The 16,948-nt window shown below is 36.3% G+C and overlaps 1 protein-coding gene across 5 annotated transcripts in view; it reads left to right on the top strand.

The window, feature by feature from the left end:
• wnk4a (WNK lysine deficient protein kinase 4a) overlaps positions 1-16,948 on the top strand; it is a 55,905-nt gene that overhangs the window by 31,986 nt on the left and 6,971 nt on the right. For 3 of the 5 annotated variants that reach the window (XM_042767121.1, XM_042767118.1, XM_042767122.1), the window contains 8 exons: positions 1,073-1,445; positions 2,741-2,892; positions 3,052-3,116; positions 4,809-4,944; positions 6,035-6,150; positions 9,073-9,247; positions 13,175-13,223; positions 13,336-13,446. In XM_042767121.1, the coding sequence (XP_042623055.1) occupies positions 1,073-1,445; positions 2,741-2,892; positions 3,052-3,116; positions 4,809-4,944; positions 6,035-6,150; positions 9,073-9,247; positions 13,175-13,223; positions 13,336-13,446 (1,177 nt within the window). Of the gene's footprint in view, positions 1-1,072; positions 1,446-2,740; positions 2,893-3,051; positions 3,117-4,808; positions 4,945-6,034; positions 6,154-9,072; positions 9,248-13,174; positions 13,224-13,335; positions 13,447-16,948 lie in introns of all 5 variants that reach the window. The other 2 variants (XM_042767120.1, XM_042767119.1) reach the window with 2 other exon arrangements.

The following is a 16,948-nucleotide window of genomic DNA, read 5'->3' as shown; positions in this document are numbered from 1 at the left end:
GACCGAGTTGTGAAACTGGAGCCTTTCTCTTGTCCAGACTGAATCCCACTTTTTATTAGACCAGACCTTCACAATTCGTCTTTTATCTCTCAATGTGTCTGCTTTTCATCAAGAACAAATTTATCATCAAGTCACATCGACGGAGGGTTATCGTGTAATTTGACTAGCTGATATGATGATAGAGTCTTCAAGACAACATTGGCCTACATTGTTTCAGTGGAAACACACTGTTCCAGAGTTGAGTGAATGGTTATTGAGATCTCCATCGCAGAGCCATTTTCATACACTTCGTGCCAAGAATTTTTTTTATTTAGATCGCCAAAGAATTCAGAATTTGTTGGCATCAATAACAAGGCGCCATGTTTCACACTTGCATGCTACATTTAAGGAGTAATTTACTAAAAATTAAAAATGTACTCCCACTCAAGCCATCCAATATCTAGATGAGTTTGTTTCTTCATCAGATTTGTAGAAACGTAGCATTGCATCAGTGTCTCAGCAATGGATCCTCTGCAGTGAATGGGTGCCGTCAAAATGAGAGTCCAAACAGCTGATAAAAACATCACAATAATCCACAAGTAAAAAGTTTTGGAATGTTTTTACTTGTAAACAGTGCTTGATCTGTGCATATTTCTCTCCTGATTCAGACAAGACGACTTTTTAACTGGAGAAAGCAATATTTTGGATAAACAACTTGTATCTCAGCCAGAAACTATGGTTTGAAGTTAAAAATGTTTTAATGATGGATTTGTTTGTACAATTACACAGCTTTTCACCATACAAGATGTTAACTGCTGGACTGTAGTGGTGTGGATGATTGTGATGTTTTTATATGGGCTGTTTGGACTGTTATTCCGACGGCACCCATTCACTGCAGTAGATTTTATGGGATCATGTTAATATTTGAGAGCACAGTTACTAGTGTAAGTACCAAAGTCATGGTAGACACCATATTTATATATTCATCTGAATACAAAAAAAGTGATTTCAATACGATTTAACCCATATATTGTTACACTAATAAAGTTTTACTCTTACTAATAGGGTTTTATCAATCGTCTCGTTTTTCCAGGTGGTTCTGGGGTTTGTATGTGAGGCCGACTACAAGCTGGTCGCCAAGGCCATGCGAGACCGCGTTACAGCCATCAAACGTCAGCGAGAAAAACATCGTCGGCTAGCAGAGGAGCAGCAGCGGAAGAAGAAGGAGGAAGTTTTTGAGGAAGAGTCTGAGCTGCCATCACCCAGATCCAACATTCAGATATCTGAAAACCCCGCCCCTTCTCATGTGCAGATCCCGCCCACTCCTGTAATCCCAGAACCCATGTTCTCTCCCGTTACTGGCTCATCGGATTCTGGGATTAACGGCAGCTTCCCACCAGAACCAGAGGAACCAGAGGCCGATCAACACTTCCACATCCACCATACAAGCTGCTCCTCAGCAACCTGTACGTAGCAGATCTTCATTTGATCATGTTTATGTGATTATAACAAAAGACCAATCAGGCAGATACATTTTAGGTTCATTATTAGCCACTGAAAAATCCATATTGGGAAACCACTATTTCAGATGTCTCTCCGGTCCCCTGCACGGGTTCAAGACGTCCAGTGAGCCTCACATAAACTACATTGTGCAGTGCCCTAAATTTTCCTCAATGTTTCTTTCACGGTGTGTTAAGTAAGGCAGCTCTCCTAGACCTGAAAACAGCATGGCACAGTCAACCGACGTCCACAAATAAACTCTTTTTAATAGCCAGTGTGTGTATGCTTATCAGGGAGGGTGAGGGCTACGGTCATGCAGTTTGACAAACTCTTGGAGTGGAAACTGTAGAAAAAGGAGGACACTGTGATATTAAGAAGTAGATTTAATGTATTATTAACGAGTCTTTTCTCTGTTGACATGCTAACAGTCAGTCAAGGTTATTATAGTTAAAAGTAATACCATAAAACATGCAATAAAATAAGTGTTAACTCAAATAAAATAATATTAAGTAAACACATTTTTTTTTTTTTTCAGCTAGAAACATAACTGCAAAATGATTCTAGTATCACTGAGATAATATAGTTTTTATTACAATCTTAAATGTTTTTATATTTTCTGTTTTCATTTAAATTTTAGTTAAAACTTTAGTAATAATTTTAAAATATGTCTGTCTGTTTCTCATTTTCATTTAGTTTAACCGGATGAAAAAACTAATAAATTGACATAAAAATAAAAATGACATTTTAAGATATTACAAAAAACTAAAACTAATAGATATGACAAAAGCACAATAAAACTAATAAAAATAACTAAGTTTACCATTTGACATTTTCATTTAATTTAATTTGATGTACTAAAATAACCAAGACTGGACTGAAATGATGCTAAAACAACACAGCAGTGAGTGGTGACGTACTTCGCTGACATTTTGCCATGTTCAAGAATCCCTCTTTTGAATATAAGCGGCGGACAAGGGATCTGCTTTAAGCTTTTAACCCTGTTTTGATCCATGAATTCCAGTGTCCTTTGGCCTTTGATCCAAGTCATCTGATATGAGAAACATCCATGCTATTTATGAATATAGACAACAAGAACTTAACGTAATGCATTTCTGAGTGAACCGATATTTAATAATAAAATCAGAAGGTGGGTCTTGATTTGATCCATTGGGGGATTGATTGGATGGTGGAATACAACAACAAACAGGATCCATAGGGATATCTATTAACAGAGCGTCTGTTTGTCTTTGTGTTTCTCCAGCTGACTGTGAGACTGATGGATATCTCAGTCCCACTGGCTTACAGGATGTTACCCAAGCTTCAAATAGCAACGTCAGCTGCTCTCCAACCCTCCTCCCCCAACAGGCCACGCCCATCTTCACTCCACCAATCCTGGCGCTCCGTTTTCCCTCAGTGAGTTTATAATTACAAAATTGGCCTCACTTAATCCCTAGTTAAACTCAGGAGAGCCATTTAACCTTAATTTACACTAATTACTATGAACTTGTTTCTTTGATGTTTGTTTTTAATTACTCCATGTAGCTAAAGGCCTGTGCCTTAATCTTCCCACAGAGTATTGCCGTGTCTACTAAAACCGAGAGAGGACCGCTTAGCCCTTTCTCCTCACCCGTGGACAGGTAAAAACCTGCTTTCTTTACTCCCCAGCTCTTCTCTCACATCTGTGGACTTTGAGCTTGGTGTTTTACTTTAGTGCCAGATGTACTAATGGCTTTGTGCTCAGTAGGAGCCCATCCCCTCCTCTCATCTTTCGCAACAGAGCACATGCTCCATGTCCTATAGGATACTGTTTATACACCACAGGGCTCTTGGACGCTGTCCCTAGCAAATGCCTGCCATTACAGCATAGTTTTCCACTCATAAGAACTTCATGTTCCTCAACAGGCAGAGATCTTTCAAAAAGAGCCAGAGTCTGCCAAGCGGTAGGCTGGCTATAAACGTGTTTGTGGGCCTCGTAGGAAGCCCAGTGTTTGGATAAAACAGAGGCTTGTGTTGGTAAAAAACCTGGGAGACACAATTAGCTCACAGAAACAAGCTCAGAATGGACTCCACGTCCCTATGGGCCAAAGTCAAACACGGCCTCAAACTGTGTGTGGAACTTCGGCAAAGATAAAGCCAATTCAAATACTGCATCTGTCTATTTTTTCCTCTTTAACTGTTATATTGGATTTCCAGAAAACAGTGCAGTTAAAAATACATTTTGCTGGCCAGCAGTTCTTCCCATGTGTAAAAAGAAGTACACTTTAAAAAAAGTACTTATTACTGAAATAGCATACTTTAAGGGCAAACTGAATGTAATGTTTTTGAATACTTAATTGCTAAGGTTATTAAATGCTTTAATGTTATTTCTATTGAAACCTGTATATCATGTACTTAAATATATTTGTAATTGCCAACTTGTAATGATGAAGTTGAAGTTCCGTACATTTAAAATATATTCACTTTAAATGTAATTACATATAAACCCCTACAGTTAAAATTATAATCAAGTACTTTACATGTGCTTTATTATGTTATAAAAACTTTATTACAATGTGCACTTTTTAAAAGTATGTTAAGATACAGTGAATCTTTGAAAGTAACTCTTTAAGTACACTAAAGTGGCCTTTTATTTCAATAATGTATTATCTACAAGTACAATTTTTTAAAATATACTTTTAATATTTAAAGTATACGACAAGTGCACATTCAACACAATTAAGCACACTTGTTTTTCACAAGGGTTCTGTGCACTGGACATTACTGACGATCGACGGGGTCATAGGCCAACAATTAAAAGAAGAACATACACAGAGCTTGTTTAACTACTTCAGACTTGTAAAACCTAATAAATGGGAACACAGCGCTCATTAAATGTACCGTGTTCCCTTAAAAACCTGATATTAAACAAATAAGGGTGCTGAGATGATGAGAGAGGGAAATTCCTCAGTGGTTTGTGCTTATTGAACCATTTTTATGGGCTCTGTTTAACTGCAGGTCTTCCAAACACCCGTTTACTTAACATGATGTTCACATTTGTGCTTTTATAAGTTTACTAGGTTGTACAAAGTGCTAGTCGTGTTGATTTGATGGTTAACATAACAAACTTGATTTTTGCAAATGGTTTGGGGTGAGTTGCACAAAGAAGTTTTATATTTCAGGTCAATTGTATGTTTATATGGCATGTAATAGTATGTTTGCATTAGCAAACATCGCTAATAATGAAAGCTGTAAGTATCATGGATGTGCACAAACAGATATTTTCCTGCAGTTTTGAATGCCATAGAATGCAAAACATAGTCTTCTGTAATTAATTTATCCTTTCTTCACAGTTATGCTTCAGATGTGACCTCAGGCTTGAGCGATGGCTACGATGGACTGTCAGACAGAGGGAGTAAGTTTGCTGGCAGACGGACAACAGGGAAACTGTTTAGGAGGAGAATGCGGTCCCGTCTTCGCATTACAGGGGTGAGGATAATTTAACTTTTCATTTAGTCATGTATGCATCAAACTAACTAGAGGTTGACCGATATGTATACTTTAATGTTTGATGCTGATACCGATTATCTTAGAGAGCAGGGGGGCCGATGAACCATATAAAGCTCATATGACCTTGCACTGTTTAATTTTATAGATAGTAAATGCTACAATGATATTTATATTAATTTAGCAATATTTACTAAATTAAATTATTTGAAAATAAATCATATGAAAAAGATAGCTTTTTATTTATTCTAAATAAAATTATAACAAATTTTGTATTTTAAAGATATTAAAATAGAATTTTGACAATTCTTAGCGCTGTCAAAATACAGTTTTGAGACAAACAAAAAACTTAGTTCCTGATGCCGATAATTAAACAATGCCAAATATCGGCCAATATATCAGCCTTGAGAATGAAACCTGAACTTGCTGATGAATAATGATACTGTTGCCTTCTGTAGAACTGCTTATAGCTGAATCAAACTTGTTAAACAACACATAAACTATACAAGCTGAAAAATTATGCTATTGTCTTTTAAAACCTGCTTTACAGCAGAATTTGAATTTGTCTCATATTTGATGAAGTTTGCATCACTGATTGTTGTTTTCCTGCTTTGAAACAATCTGTATTTTATAATGTATAGTTTATAATATTTTAGATTTTATTAAATGAAGATGACTTAACTTACCGATATATCGGTTGAAGACTGAGCTTAACCGCCCACCGTTCCCTTTCTCCACTTTTGTAAATCCATGATAGAAATCAAAAATCGTTATAAGTGCAAATGGCAATATTTATCACATGTGAATTCAAGATGTTTAGCAGTTGTCCATGTGTGATCATTCTCTGCATGGGTACGGTATGTCCTCAGTCATTTGTTTTATAAAGAACCCTTCTGGCTTGCATTTATTAGCATTTTCAAAAGGCTAGAGACATAAACAGTAAACACACAGTCAAACACAATAAGCTCAGACCATGATCAGTGCACACTTGCACACACATCCCAACAAAATGTATGAAAGCCTTTTCAGTTGATGAGAAATACAGAATATTTGTGTGTGTTGTTCCTCACAGGTGTCTGATAAAGTGGACCGGGTGGTTGAGTGTCAGCTACAGACCCATAACGAGAAGATGGTCACCTTCAAATTCGACCTGGATGGCGACAACCCTGAAGACATTGCTGCGGTAATGGTAGGTGCCTAAAATCTTAAATGCATTCGTTAAAGGGATAGTTCACCCAAAAATGAAAATTCTGTCATTAATTACTCACCCTCATGTTATTCCAAAACCATAAGACCTTTGCTTAGCTTTGTAACCCTCCATAGACAGCAATGCAACTGACACGTTCAAGGCCCAGAAAGTTAGTAAGGACAGGTTAGTAAGTTTGTGTTCTGAAGATGATCAAAGGTCTTATGGGTTTTGAATAACATGAGGGTGAGTAATTAATGACAGGGTTTTCATTTGTGGGTGAACTATCCCTTTAACACATTGTCTTCTCTTTTCATAATGGCTTATTATTTTTATTTTTTTAAAGTTGTTAAATCAAACATCAAATCTCTTGACTACATTAGGATGAGGATATTAGTATCCATTAGTAGTCATGGGACACACATGTAAGCACACAACCACACACATTATCAGCTGTAGCAGAGCTACACAAATGTCCCACTGCTGCCCTTATCAGGAAAATCCCACGAGCAAATGTTGTACTTCCCCTCCATCAGTGAGTGATATGCTCTTTTGAGTGCCATTTAGTGAAAACCTTGTGAGAAAGTCCTCAGTGAGGCACGTATCCAGTTCTCTCTCATTTAGCAGAGCGTACTGTGATAGATTGGATTAGAGATAGGAGATTGTCAGAGCCATAGGCTAGTGGCCCTTTCCCGATCCCATTTCCCTCTCTTCCTTCCAATCGTTTGTTTGTTTATTACATTATTTATTAATCTTTGTTAATGTTAGTTAATAAAAATACATCCGTTCTTTGTTAGTTCACGTTAACTCAGCTCCATTAAATTATAGTAACAGATACAACTTTTGATTTGAATTCATTGATAAATGTTGAAATTAAAAACTAAGATTACTATGTTTTTTGCCATTTTTTAATTATAGGCATATAGCACCGATTTTTTCCATTTGGCCAACAACTGTCAGAAGCGGGACTTTTATTTTGACAACACTGGCTTTAATTTTTAACTGTCAAAATTAAGTTATTATAATAACTTTGTAACAAATAAGTTATTACAAATAGTAGGCAAACACTTTACTTTCTCATTCTATTTTTTTTACATAATTAAATTTCGAGTGATTGATTTATTGATAACTACTAATAGTTAACATGAACTAACAATAAAATAGTTAACTGTTGTTAACAATTGAAACCTTATTGGTAGTGTTACCATATTTTTAGGTTTTTCTTTTAAATAGTAAAGCACATTACATTATACACATACGCATACTGTGTTTTTCTGTTATATATCTATATATTTCAGAGCTATTTTGTCATAATCTGACTAGCACATGCCCCGGATCACCCACTGTTTCAGGCATCTGGTTCTGTTTGTCCCTCATTATAAGACGCAGGAGAGCAATGTTGCATTTCTTTTTTTCTGTTTTACTTCTTATTTTTTCTTCCTTTTTTTGATTGATGTCATCTGATGCATGGTGTCCAGCAGATGGCCAGATCGCTAAATGCCATTAACTAAACCTGACGCAAATTTAACATGGTTGAAAATAGCAGTGAAGCACCGAGTCCCCAATATCTAGACAAGTAATAAAAAGTTGTGTATGTGGAGATAGAAAGTTGCCTGCATACTGCAAACACCTCAGATACTTATATAACGTGAAGAAAGTCTAATATTTTTTAATCCAATTTTTTTTTTTTATGTTTATTTGTCATAGGTTATTCTGTGATTTAATAATTCATGCACTGCATCAGAGGGCTACAAACATTGTATTTAATTGTATTTTGCTGTAAAAATACTTAAAATGTCATGTTACACTCTCACCAAAAAATAAATAAAAAATGGGTACAAAAGTTGTCACTGGGGAAGTACTTTTCCAAATATTACAATTATGTACAATTAAGATACTAATATATACACTTTAGGCACTAATACTGTATGTACCTTTTAGGTGCTTATATGCACCCTTCAGGGGTAAAAAAAAAGGTACAGAGGTGTACCTTTTGAAAGGATACTGTCCCACCGACAGCTTTTGTACCTTTTTTTTTGTTTTTTGTGTGTAGCTCTATTACGGTTTTTCAACGTATATAAAGGTACTTGCCGTTAACGAACAGGTTTTTACGCAACAATCTTTTACCATTAAAATAAAAAAAAAAAAATTACAGCGTAGTCTGATTATGAGTATTTTAATATGTATGCTATTTTAATATATAATCCAATTAAAAGTACGTAATTTTGGGATTCAGAATCCAGATTACATACATATAATTTGCACTGAAGAAGTGAGCACCAGTGTGTTTTGGAGTAATGCATTTAGAAGAGGAGGAATAAAATCTCAGATCAGCCATAACAAAATGCATTTACCAGTTCACGTCAAAGTATAAATAGAATATTAATGAACTGCTGACATTTTCCATGAATGTGAGGCTTAGATTGTAATAGTGAGTGTGTAAGAGTGATGGACGTATATTGTCTATATGAGCGTCTGCCTGTGTATTGCTCAATAAGTGTGTGTGTGTGTGTGTGTGTGTTGGATTACATGACTGTGTGACCGCATGCAGCTCCTTTTCTCCCATACAGAAGCTCTTTGTTTGGTCTCAGAGTCCTGGCAGCGCAGAGTCACTCCTGGCGTGTTATTGGTCCAAGCATGAACACCCACTGCTATTAGTGGTGTGTAAAAGCTCAGCTTGTGGACAAACTTAATTAAAGCTGCCTTGAATTAAAAGAGTGTCCACAAGCGTGCAATTTAAGCACGTTTCATTTTAAGTAGTCGAGGGGTAGTTTGCATTGCACAGAGAGCCCCCTTGATCCCCGTATGGTCTACGTGCGCTACGTGTGCCATAGCCAGTTCGCCCTCAGCGTTCAGAATGGATGGGCTTCGTAAGTCAGGCTTGCTCACTTGGTTTTGTTTATTTCTTTTTCTCTCACCCCCTCGGTGCATAATGAGTTCATCTTGCCCTCAGAAAAGGAAGGTTTCATTCACCGCATCGGTGACATCATTAAGCGAGCAGAATCTATGATGAGGAAGGATTCATCGAGTCCCCATGAAAGCTACGGAGTCGCCCGTCCCTCGTATATAAATGCCGTCAACTCACTCTCTGGTTCTCAGGTGAGGCTGCACGTAAAGAAACCTGTCCAGTTCACTCACATTCATTATCCACTGCATTGTGACAACTACCAAGCCATTTATTAATAGTTTATTTATTTATAATATTTTTGTAATATAATGTAATAATAATATATATATATATATATATATATATATATATATATATATATATATATATATATATATATATATATATAATATATATATATATATATTAGGTATAATTCATTGTAAGAAGAAGTCTCTTCTGTTCACCAAAGCGGCATTTATTTGATCAAAAACAATAATATTTTAAAATATTTTTACTCCAGTCTTCAGTGTCACATGATCTTCAGAAATCATTCTAATATGCTGATTAGCTGCTGAACAAACATTTCTGATTATTATCAATGTTGATAACAGTTGTGCTGCTTCATATTTTTGATGCCTTTCAATCAAAGGTTCCAGGTAAGTAGGAATAATAAATAATATTAATAATACTTTTAGCAAGGACACATTAAATTGACAGTAAAGACATTTATAAAGTTACAGAGGCTTTCGATTTCAAATAAATGCTGGTTTTTCTGAACTTTGGAAATGTATAATTTTTTTCCCAAAAATATTAATCAGGTAGCGTATATACTATAATTTATCAATGCAATAATGATTTAAGTGTATAATTTGTATAACATAGATTATGATAATTGTTTGAATACCTACTGGTCCTGTTAAATCAATTATTTGTTCTGTACACATAGTTTTATTTTCCGCTTTGTTTGTAGCACAAGATTTGTGCAGTAATTGCTGATAATTTTATGAGAGTGGTGTTTTAAAGATGTCTGGGTAGTTGCGGTAGTGGATGAATGATGGTTTATGGCTGTAGGTAAGGGTGTGTGCTCTGATCAAGCGATTACACACTCCATATCTTGAGTTCTTTGATGTGGTGAGTGTGTTGTATCTGAAAATGAGGGTTTCAGGTTTAGCTGGTGATCTTGAGGCGTGTTCTGTACCACTTTGTCCTGTTCTGGGCAGCACAAAAGAGGACACTAAACAATGAGCAGCTGGTTGAGATCTGTGTGCATTTCAGTGTCCTCTGATTTCCTCCGCTATTTACAATGTAAATGAGGCTTTAAGGGAACCCACGTAATCACAGAGCTCGTTCTCCAAAATTACAAAAAACATCAGAAAAAATAAAGATGTTAATAAAGATAGATTGACAGTGAAGACTTACAATGGATAGTTTTTTTTACTTAAATAGTTATCGGTTCTGATAATGGCCTTTTTTTAAATTTTTTTTTTTATAAATAGCACCCAGCAATGCCAGTATATTCAACATGAAACAACAGAATATGTATCAAAACAACAAAATATGTATAATTTTAACAGTTTTACAGTTAAACATAGCCCAAAGTATATAATAAAAAAACAAATTGACTGCAAATATTATATCATATACATTTTATTAAATATTCTTTTTTAAATGTTTATAATGCACATTGTTATTATTATCATTATTATGAAGATGATGATTATTATTATATTTTAGTCATTGTTCAAATTCAATTCATTTTATAGTTTCAAAAATCAGAAACAATACATAAACAATCCATTAATGTTCTTCCACATGAAAATAATCTGTATCTGTATCATGAAAATGCAATATTGGCCACATTTTGCATGTCTGGGACTATATTGTTTAGCTGAAGGATAACACTTCATGAATTTATTTAATAAAACAGAAATACATGTGTGTCCTTAACATTTTTGTTTTTAAGTAACAGTTTTGTTCAGACTTTATTTTTCCAGTTCTCATCATTAACTAACTATGAACTTTTGCCTCAGTATTCTTCTAATATTCTGCTTATTAATAGTTTGTAAGGTAGTTGCTAAGTTTAGGTATGGGGGTGGATTAAGGGGTCTAGAATATGGTCATGCAGAATAAGGCATTAATATGTGTTTTATAAGTACTAATACACAGCCAATGTGGTAGCTAATAGTGAGAATTGGCCCTTAAAGGGATACTCCACCCCAAAATGAAAATGTTGTCATTATTCACTTACCCCCATGTCGTTCCAAACCCGTAAAAGCCCTGTTCATCTTCGGAACACAATTTAAGATATTTTGGATGAAAACCGAGAGGCTTGTGACTGTCCCATAGACTTCCAAATAAATAACAGTGTCAAAGTCCAGAAAAGGTATGAAAGTCGTCGTCAGAATTCTCCATCTGCCATCAAACGTGCAATCTGGGTTATATGAAGCGACGGGAACACTTTTTGTAAGCGAAGAAAACAAAAATAACAACTTTATTCAACAGTTCCTTTGTCAACAGTCTCCTCTGTGTCTCTCCATATCACTGTATGCTGCGTATGCTCTTCTGTATCATCCGCGCCACAAGGATGCGCTGTTTCTATGTGTATTTAGATCCCTTGGCAGATACATGGAGTGAACCATCCCTCGTGGATGACACAGAAGAGCATACGCAGCATATGGTGATATGAAGAGAGATATGGAGTGTTCTGACGACAACTTTCATACCTTTTCTGGACCTTGACACTGTTATTTACTTGGCAGTCTATGGGAGAGTCACAGACCTCCCGGTTTTCATCCAAAATATCTTAAAATAATTGTGTTCTGAAGACGAACAAAGCTTTTACGGGTTTGGAACGACATTGGGGTGAGGCATTAATGACAAAATTTTCATTTTGGGGTGGAGTATCCCTTTAAAATAAAATGTTACTACATGTATGTATATATCATATATGTGAGATACAGTAACAGACACTGTGGTGTTTTTTGCAGTTCTTTGCGATTAAAATCCTCACGTCGTGTCCAAACTCTGCAGAACAAAACACAGTCTCCGTTTACCCCAGCCTGCCAGTCAACAGATCTGCAGATATGTCTTAATTAGTACAGAGAAGCAGAACAATGGCTGTTTTATTTGGATTTAGAGATCTATAACAGCATAATGGAGGTACACACACCCACACACTCATGCGTGGTACCCTGGGGGTTGCGTAACCTCCACTCAAGAGCGGGCCGCTGGATGCAGACCAGGTCCTGATTACAACCAGCCGTGCGAGAGTAGCTGCATCCCAGACCTCCTCCCTGCAGGCGTCCTAATGCTCGTCTCTGAAGTCTCCTGCGTCGTTCAATCAAGACGCTCAAAGCCGGAGTGTAAAGGGCGGAGGATATGACAGAATGTAACCCTTGTACCCAAACCACAGGCCTCATTTTCAATAAGCGGCACAGCTGTGGAGTTTATGCATATGTGTGTATAAGCTGTTTCGTCCATAGAGAGTGATTGTCATGTTAATTGTGGCATAAATCGTATGCAGAATGACTGTTCCTGTGTGTATGGCTGAAGTAGAGCGAGCTGTGAAGGAGCTCATAGAGATTAAGCGATTAGACATCAACCGCTCTTAACCTTAATTAAACTTAAGCACTCTGTCATTAAAGAATATTACGCTAATAAATAAACCGCAGTCTGAAGTCAATACTGTTACTCCCAGTTAGCCTCTGCTGGCTTCAAAACGCTCAGTTCTCAGTACCATGCATTTAAAATTGGAATGTTTTGCAAGAATGAAATAAATGACAGGATTGCACAATGTTATTAAATGATAGAATGCAGGTTTTACTGGATTGAGTTGTATTTACTGCTGAAGTGATTAAATATGAACAAATCATAATTAAATAAAATTCAAATTTAAGTAAAAGGGATATTTCAACTATCCCTATAAACAGGTTAAAGGTTTAGAATAGGTATGATTTCAACAACAACAACAAAAAACCCATATAAACAATTTTTTACCTTTTTAACTGTATTTATCATGAAATAGATGTGTTATTGATGGGCATAAGACACCTCTTTCAAAAACATTCTCCCACTGTAAATGAAGCCTCTGTAAAACAGTGCATTTCTAATATAAAACGCACTGTTTTTCCTTACAGCCAAACCTTCACAGTCTGGCACGAGCTCATTCCTCTTCCTCACTACCAGGTAAGCTTACATAAACTTTGCCATTGAGTATTGATGATGCCAAAATGAAGTAACTCTTTCAAGCTCTTTCAATCCAGCACCTTTTTCACGCATATACATGTGGGTTTTCCAGCAGAGTTTGGTCTGGGCGCCGGGGCAAGAGCCTCTCCTCCGGGAGCCGCTGGAGACATTACCTCATCCACACGTCCACTCTTACGTTCACAGTCTTTCCATAATGCCCCAGGTAAGTGACCACTTCTCTCCAGTGTAACTCTGCTTTATTCCTGTGAGTGGGAATGAAAGCTGGCCGCTCTCTAAATGTCATCAGGCTGTAACCGTCGCCTTCTGCATATATAGTGACTCAAAGATGCAGTTTGTATCCGCCTTGCTCATGGGACTCTTGGGTAATTGCTTTAGCTGAAGGCAACTTGTTTGTGGGCTGTGAATGCTGTCTTCACGGTTCCAAAAAATAATGAAAGTTGTGTTAACCTAAACAGCATTTAAAACATCAACAGACGTCATTTTGACAGATAAACAATACGGCGTCTGGTCTGTTATAACAACGCCCCCATGGTTACTTAAAAGGGATAGTTCACCCAAAAATGAAAATTACCCCATGATTTACTCACCCTCAAGCCATCTTAGGCCAACAATCGGAGTTATATTAAAAAATTCCTGGCTTTTCCAAGCTTTATAATGGTGGTCAAGAACTTGAAGCAAAATAAAGTGCATCCATCCATCATAAAAAGTGCTCCACACGGCTCCGGGGGGTTAATAAAGGCCTTCTGAAGTGTGTGAGACAAATATCCATATTTAAACATTATAAACTGTAATCTCTAGCCTCCATTAACTGTTGTACGTGCGTTCATGAGAGAGTGGAGTCCAGCGGATGACGTAGGTGTTGCGTAAGCTCCGGTGAGAATATGCTAGTTTTGTAAGAACCAAGTTTTGTTTACAGCAAAGGAAAACCAGTCTCCTCTTGGCTTATATCGAAATCCCCTGACATTTTTCTTTACAAATCCTTGTTTTGTACTTCTTATTTGTTACCAGTGTTTTGTTTAGCTCTCTCCTCTGCGTTTCCACGTTCCTCACTTCTCAACGGAGCTTACGCTACACCTTCGTCATCCACCGTAAAATCTCAACACCCATTCACTGCCATTATAAAGCTTGGAAGAGCCAGGACATTTGATTAATATAACTGTGATTCTATTCGTCTGAGAGATGAAAGTCATATACACCTAGGATGGCTTTTTGGGTTCCTCAATTAACCTTCCAGTGATTGTTTTCTTAGTTTGAAGAACATTTAAAAAATCTAAAGAACCTTTTTCACTAAAAAAACCTTTGTTAATGGAAAGGTTCTATGGATGTTAAAGGTTCTTCGTTGAACCACAGATGCCCATAAATGACCTTTATTTTTAATTGAGTTTGAATAGTGATCAGAAGTTTTTAAAGTTTTAGAGCATCCCTTTTAAAAATAGAGATGGAGAGAGATGCAAGTGAAAATTGTTTGTGTGTTTTACATTGGAGTAACTAATTTGATATTGTTTACTAAATCGCGTCGCGTGACCATGATCATAAGACCCCGTCGGTTATCTATTGAAGCTTATTTTTGCTACAAAATTAAGAAATAAAAAAGGTAACTGCAGCTTTTTATCTCACAATTCTGACTTTTTTTCTTGCAATTCTGACTATTTAATTAAAATGAAAGAAACAAAGTCTGAATTGTAATGTAGACCCATGCATTTTCTGTAAAGCTGCTTTGAAACAATGTTAATTTTGAAAAGTGCTATACAAATACATTTGAATTGAATTGAATTAGATTGTGAGATAAAGAGTTGCAAATACCTTTTTATTTTTTATTTTTTGTGGAAAAAATAAGCTTTCATAGATATATTTTTCCTATTGTGAAAGCAGAATAAAAATAAAAAAACAAGAACTTACTACTTGGACTACAAGACTAAAAAAGATTATGACACTGAATTTCTTGTGAAATCAGCGCAACATGAAAAAATGCTAAATATTACATTATTTGACTGAACAATGAAATAAAATTGATTTCAAATGCAATTATTTAACATTTTGAGTTTTTGAATAAAACCACAACGCTGTTGTGACCAAATTTGCATATTATACTTTTTGAAGATAATACAAAATTAAGACCTATTCACACTAAGAACGATAACTTTAACGATAGCAATAATGATAACAATATTAGCATTCACACCAGTGGAGGATAATATAGTTCTGTTTATTATAAGCTTGCTGCAGTTTTGTCGTCTGCCGCTTTGAATGCTTGAGCTCTTTAAAGTCAGATGGATTCTGATTGTTCATTCACCGGCTATAAAAAATAGTTCGGAAAGAGATTCCAATGCTGTTGTTTCTCTTTGTCCTTAGCGTTATAGTTGTGGTGTGACTTACTAATTCTTAAAGAATCAGAGTGATATTTAAAGCTTGTCATTTTTATTATTGAATATGTTAATATTGACTATATAAAGACCAGATCTACCTACAGAAATGGAATTGCGTTTTCTTTTATGCATTTGGCAGATGCTATTCAAGGTATGCATTTGATCAGTTCATGCATTCCCTGAGAATCAAGCCAAAGAGCTACTGTTTTAGCTACAGTGTTGTATTAACAGTAGTCAATTGCATATACATTTTGGGAAGGACAGAAAAAAAAGACATTAATGGAAAGTTTACAACCCAGTTCATCAAAGTGACAGCTAATGACATTTGATCTGCTCCCCACATCTGTTTGTAAGCGTTTCTGCTCTCCCCATCGGGGAGCTTTGTCGTAAATGAAATACCAAGACCCACAAATCCTGCCAGACCCCCACCAAGTCCCTCCACCACTGCTGGTGCTATTCTGTCCCTCCCACGGAACATTTTGTTCCATGCCTCCATGATGCATCTTGCTTGTTCACTTTTTTAAAAAAAAGAATATCCAGATATAACCAAGAGCCACTGTTATGATGTCTACAGAAAAAATCTATACCACAAAAAAACAACAACACCCTCTTACAAAATGAGCATCACAACAAGCCAATGCACAGCTGGTTTTTATTTTCCTTAATGTCAGGCTTGCTGGCTTCATCGATGCTACAATTCAAACACGATCGTTCACTGGGGCTGTTGACGTAATGGACCCATCAGATACAGTGTTAGACAACACTCTGTGTATTGCCATGGAGATGGCACTGTGTGAAAGGTTTATTGTGTTGCGGCTTTGACAGATGCACAATGAGTGGTGATGGGACAGGCCCATAGGTGTGTGAAATAGAGCGAGGGTGACATCTCATCCTGTTTGCTTTGGCTTGCACAAAGCAGGTACAGGAGGAACCAGTTACGGTCATTTATCATTGCCTGTATTCACATGAGTACTGCAATCAAGGTTTGTTTATCGCTTATGAATGAGTGTGATTAAATCAGTTGCAAAAGTAGCTTTTGTTATTTTCTGGAGAGCCTTCTAGCTAGGCGTACATCCAAAGTAGGCTTGTGTCAGATCTTTCCAGGATATTTTAAATGGTTTCTATATAAACTTATAGATGCATAGTGTATATTGAACAACCCTTCAGATGTTTATGAACTGGTTTTGTTTGCATCGCTATTAACTTTGTCATGTAACTCAACCACATATTTGTGCTGCAGACATGATTGATACTTCAAGTCATGCAACTTTGAGAAATGATAAATGGCCAATATTACAACTTTATGCAATTTAGTCTAAATGAATTAGAAATAAAACA

Source organism: Cyprinus carpio, chromosome A12 (genome assembly GCF_018340385.1).
Source record: "Cyprinus carpio isolate SPL01 chromosome A12, ASM1834038v1, whole genome shotgun sequence".
Classification (NCBI taxonomy): Eukaryota; Metazoa; Chordata; class Actinopteri; order Cypriniformes; family Cyprinidae; genus Cyprinus; species Cyprinus carpio.
Note: the sequence above shows the minus strand (reverse complement) of the source record. Positions and strands in the feature narration are given on the sequence as shown.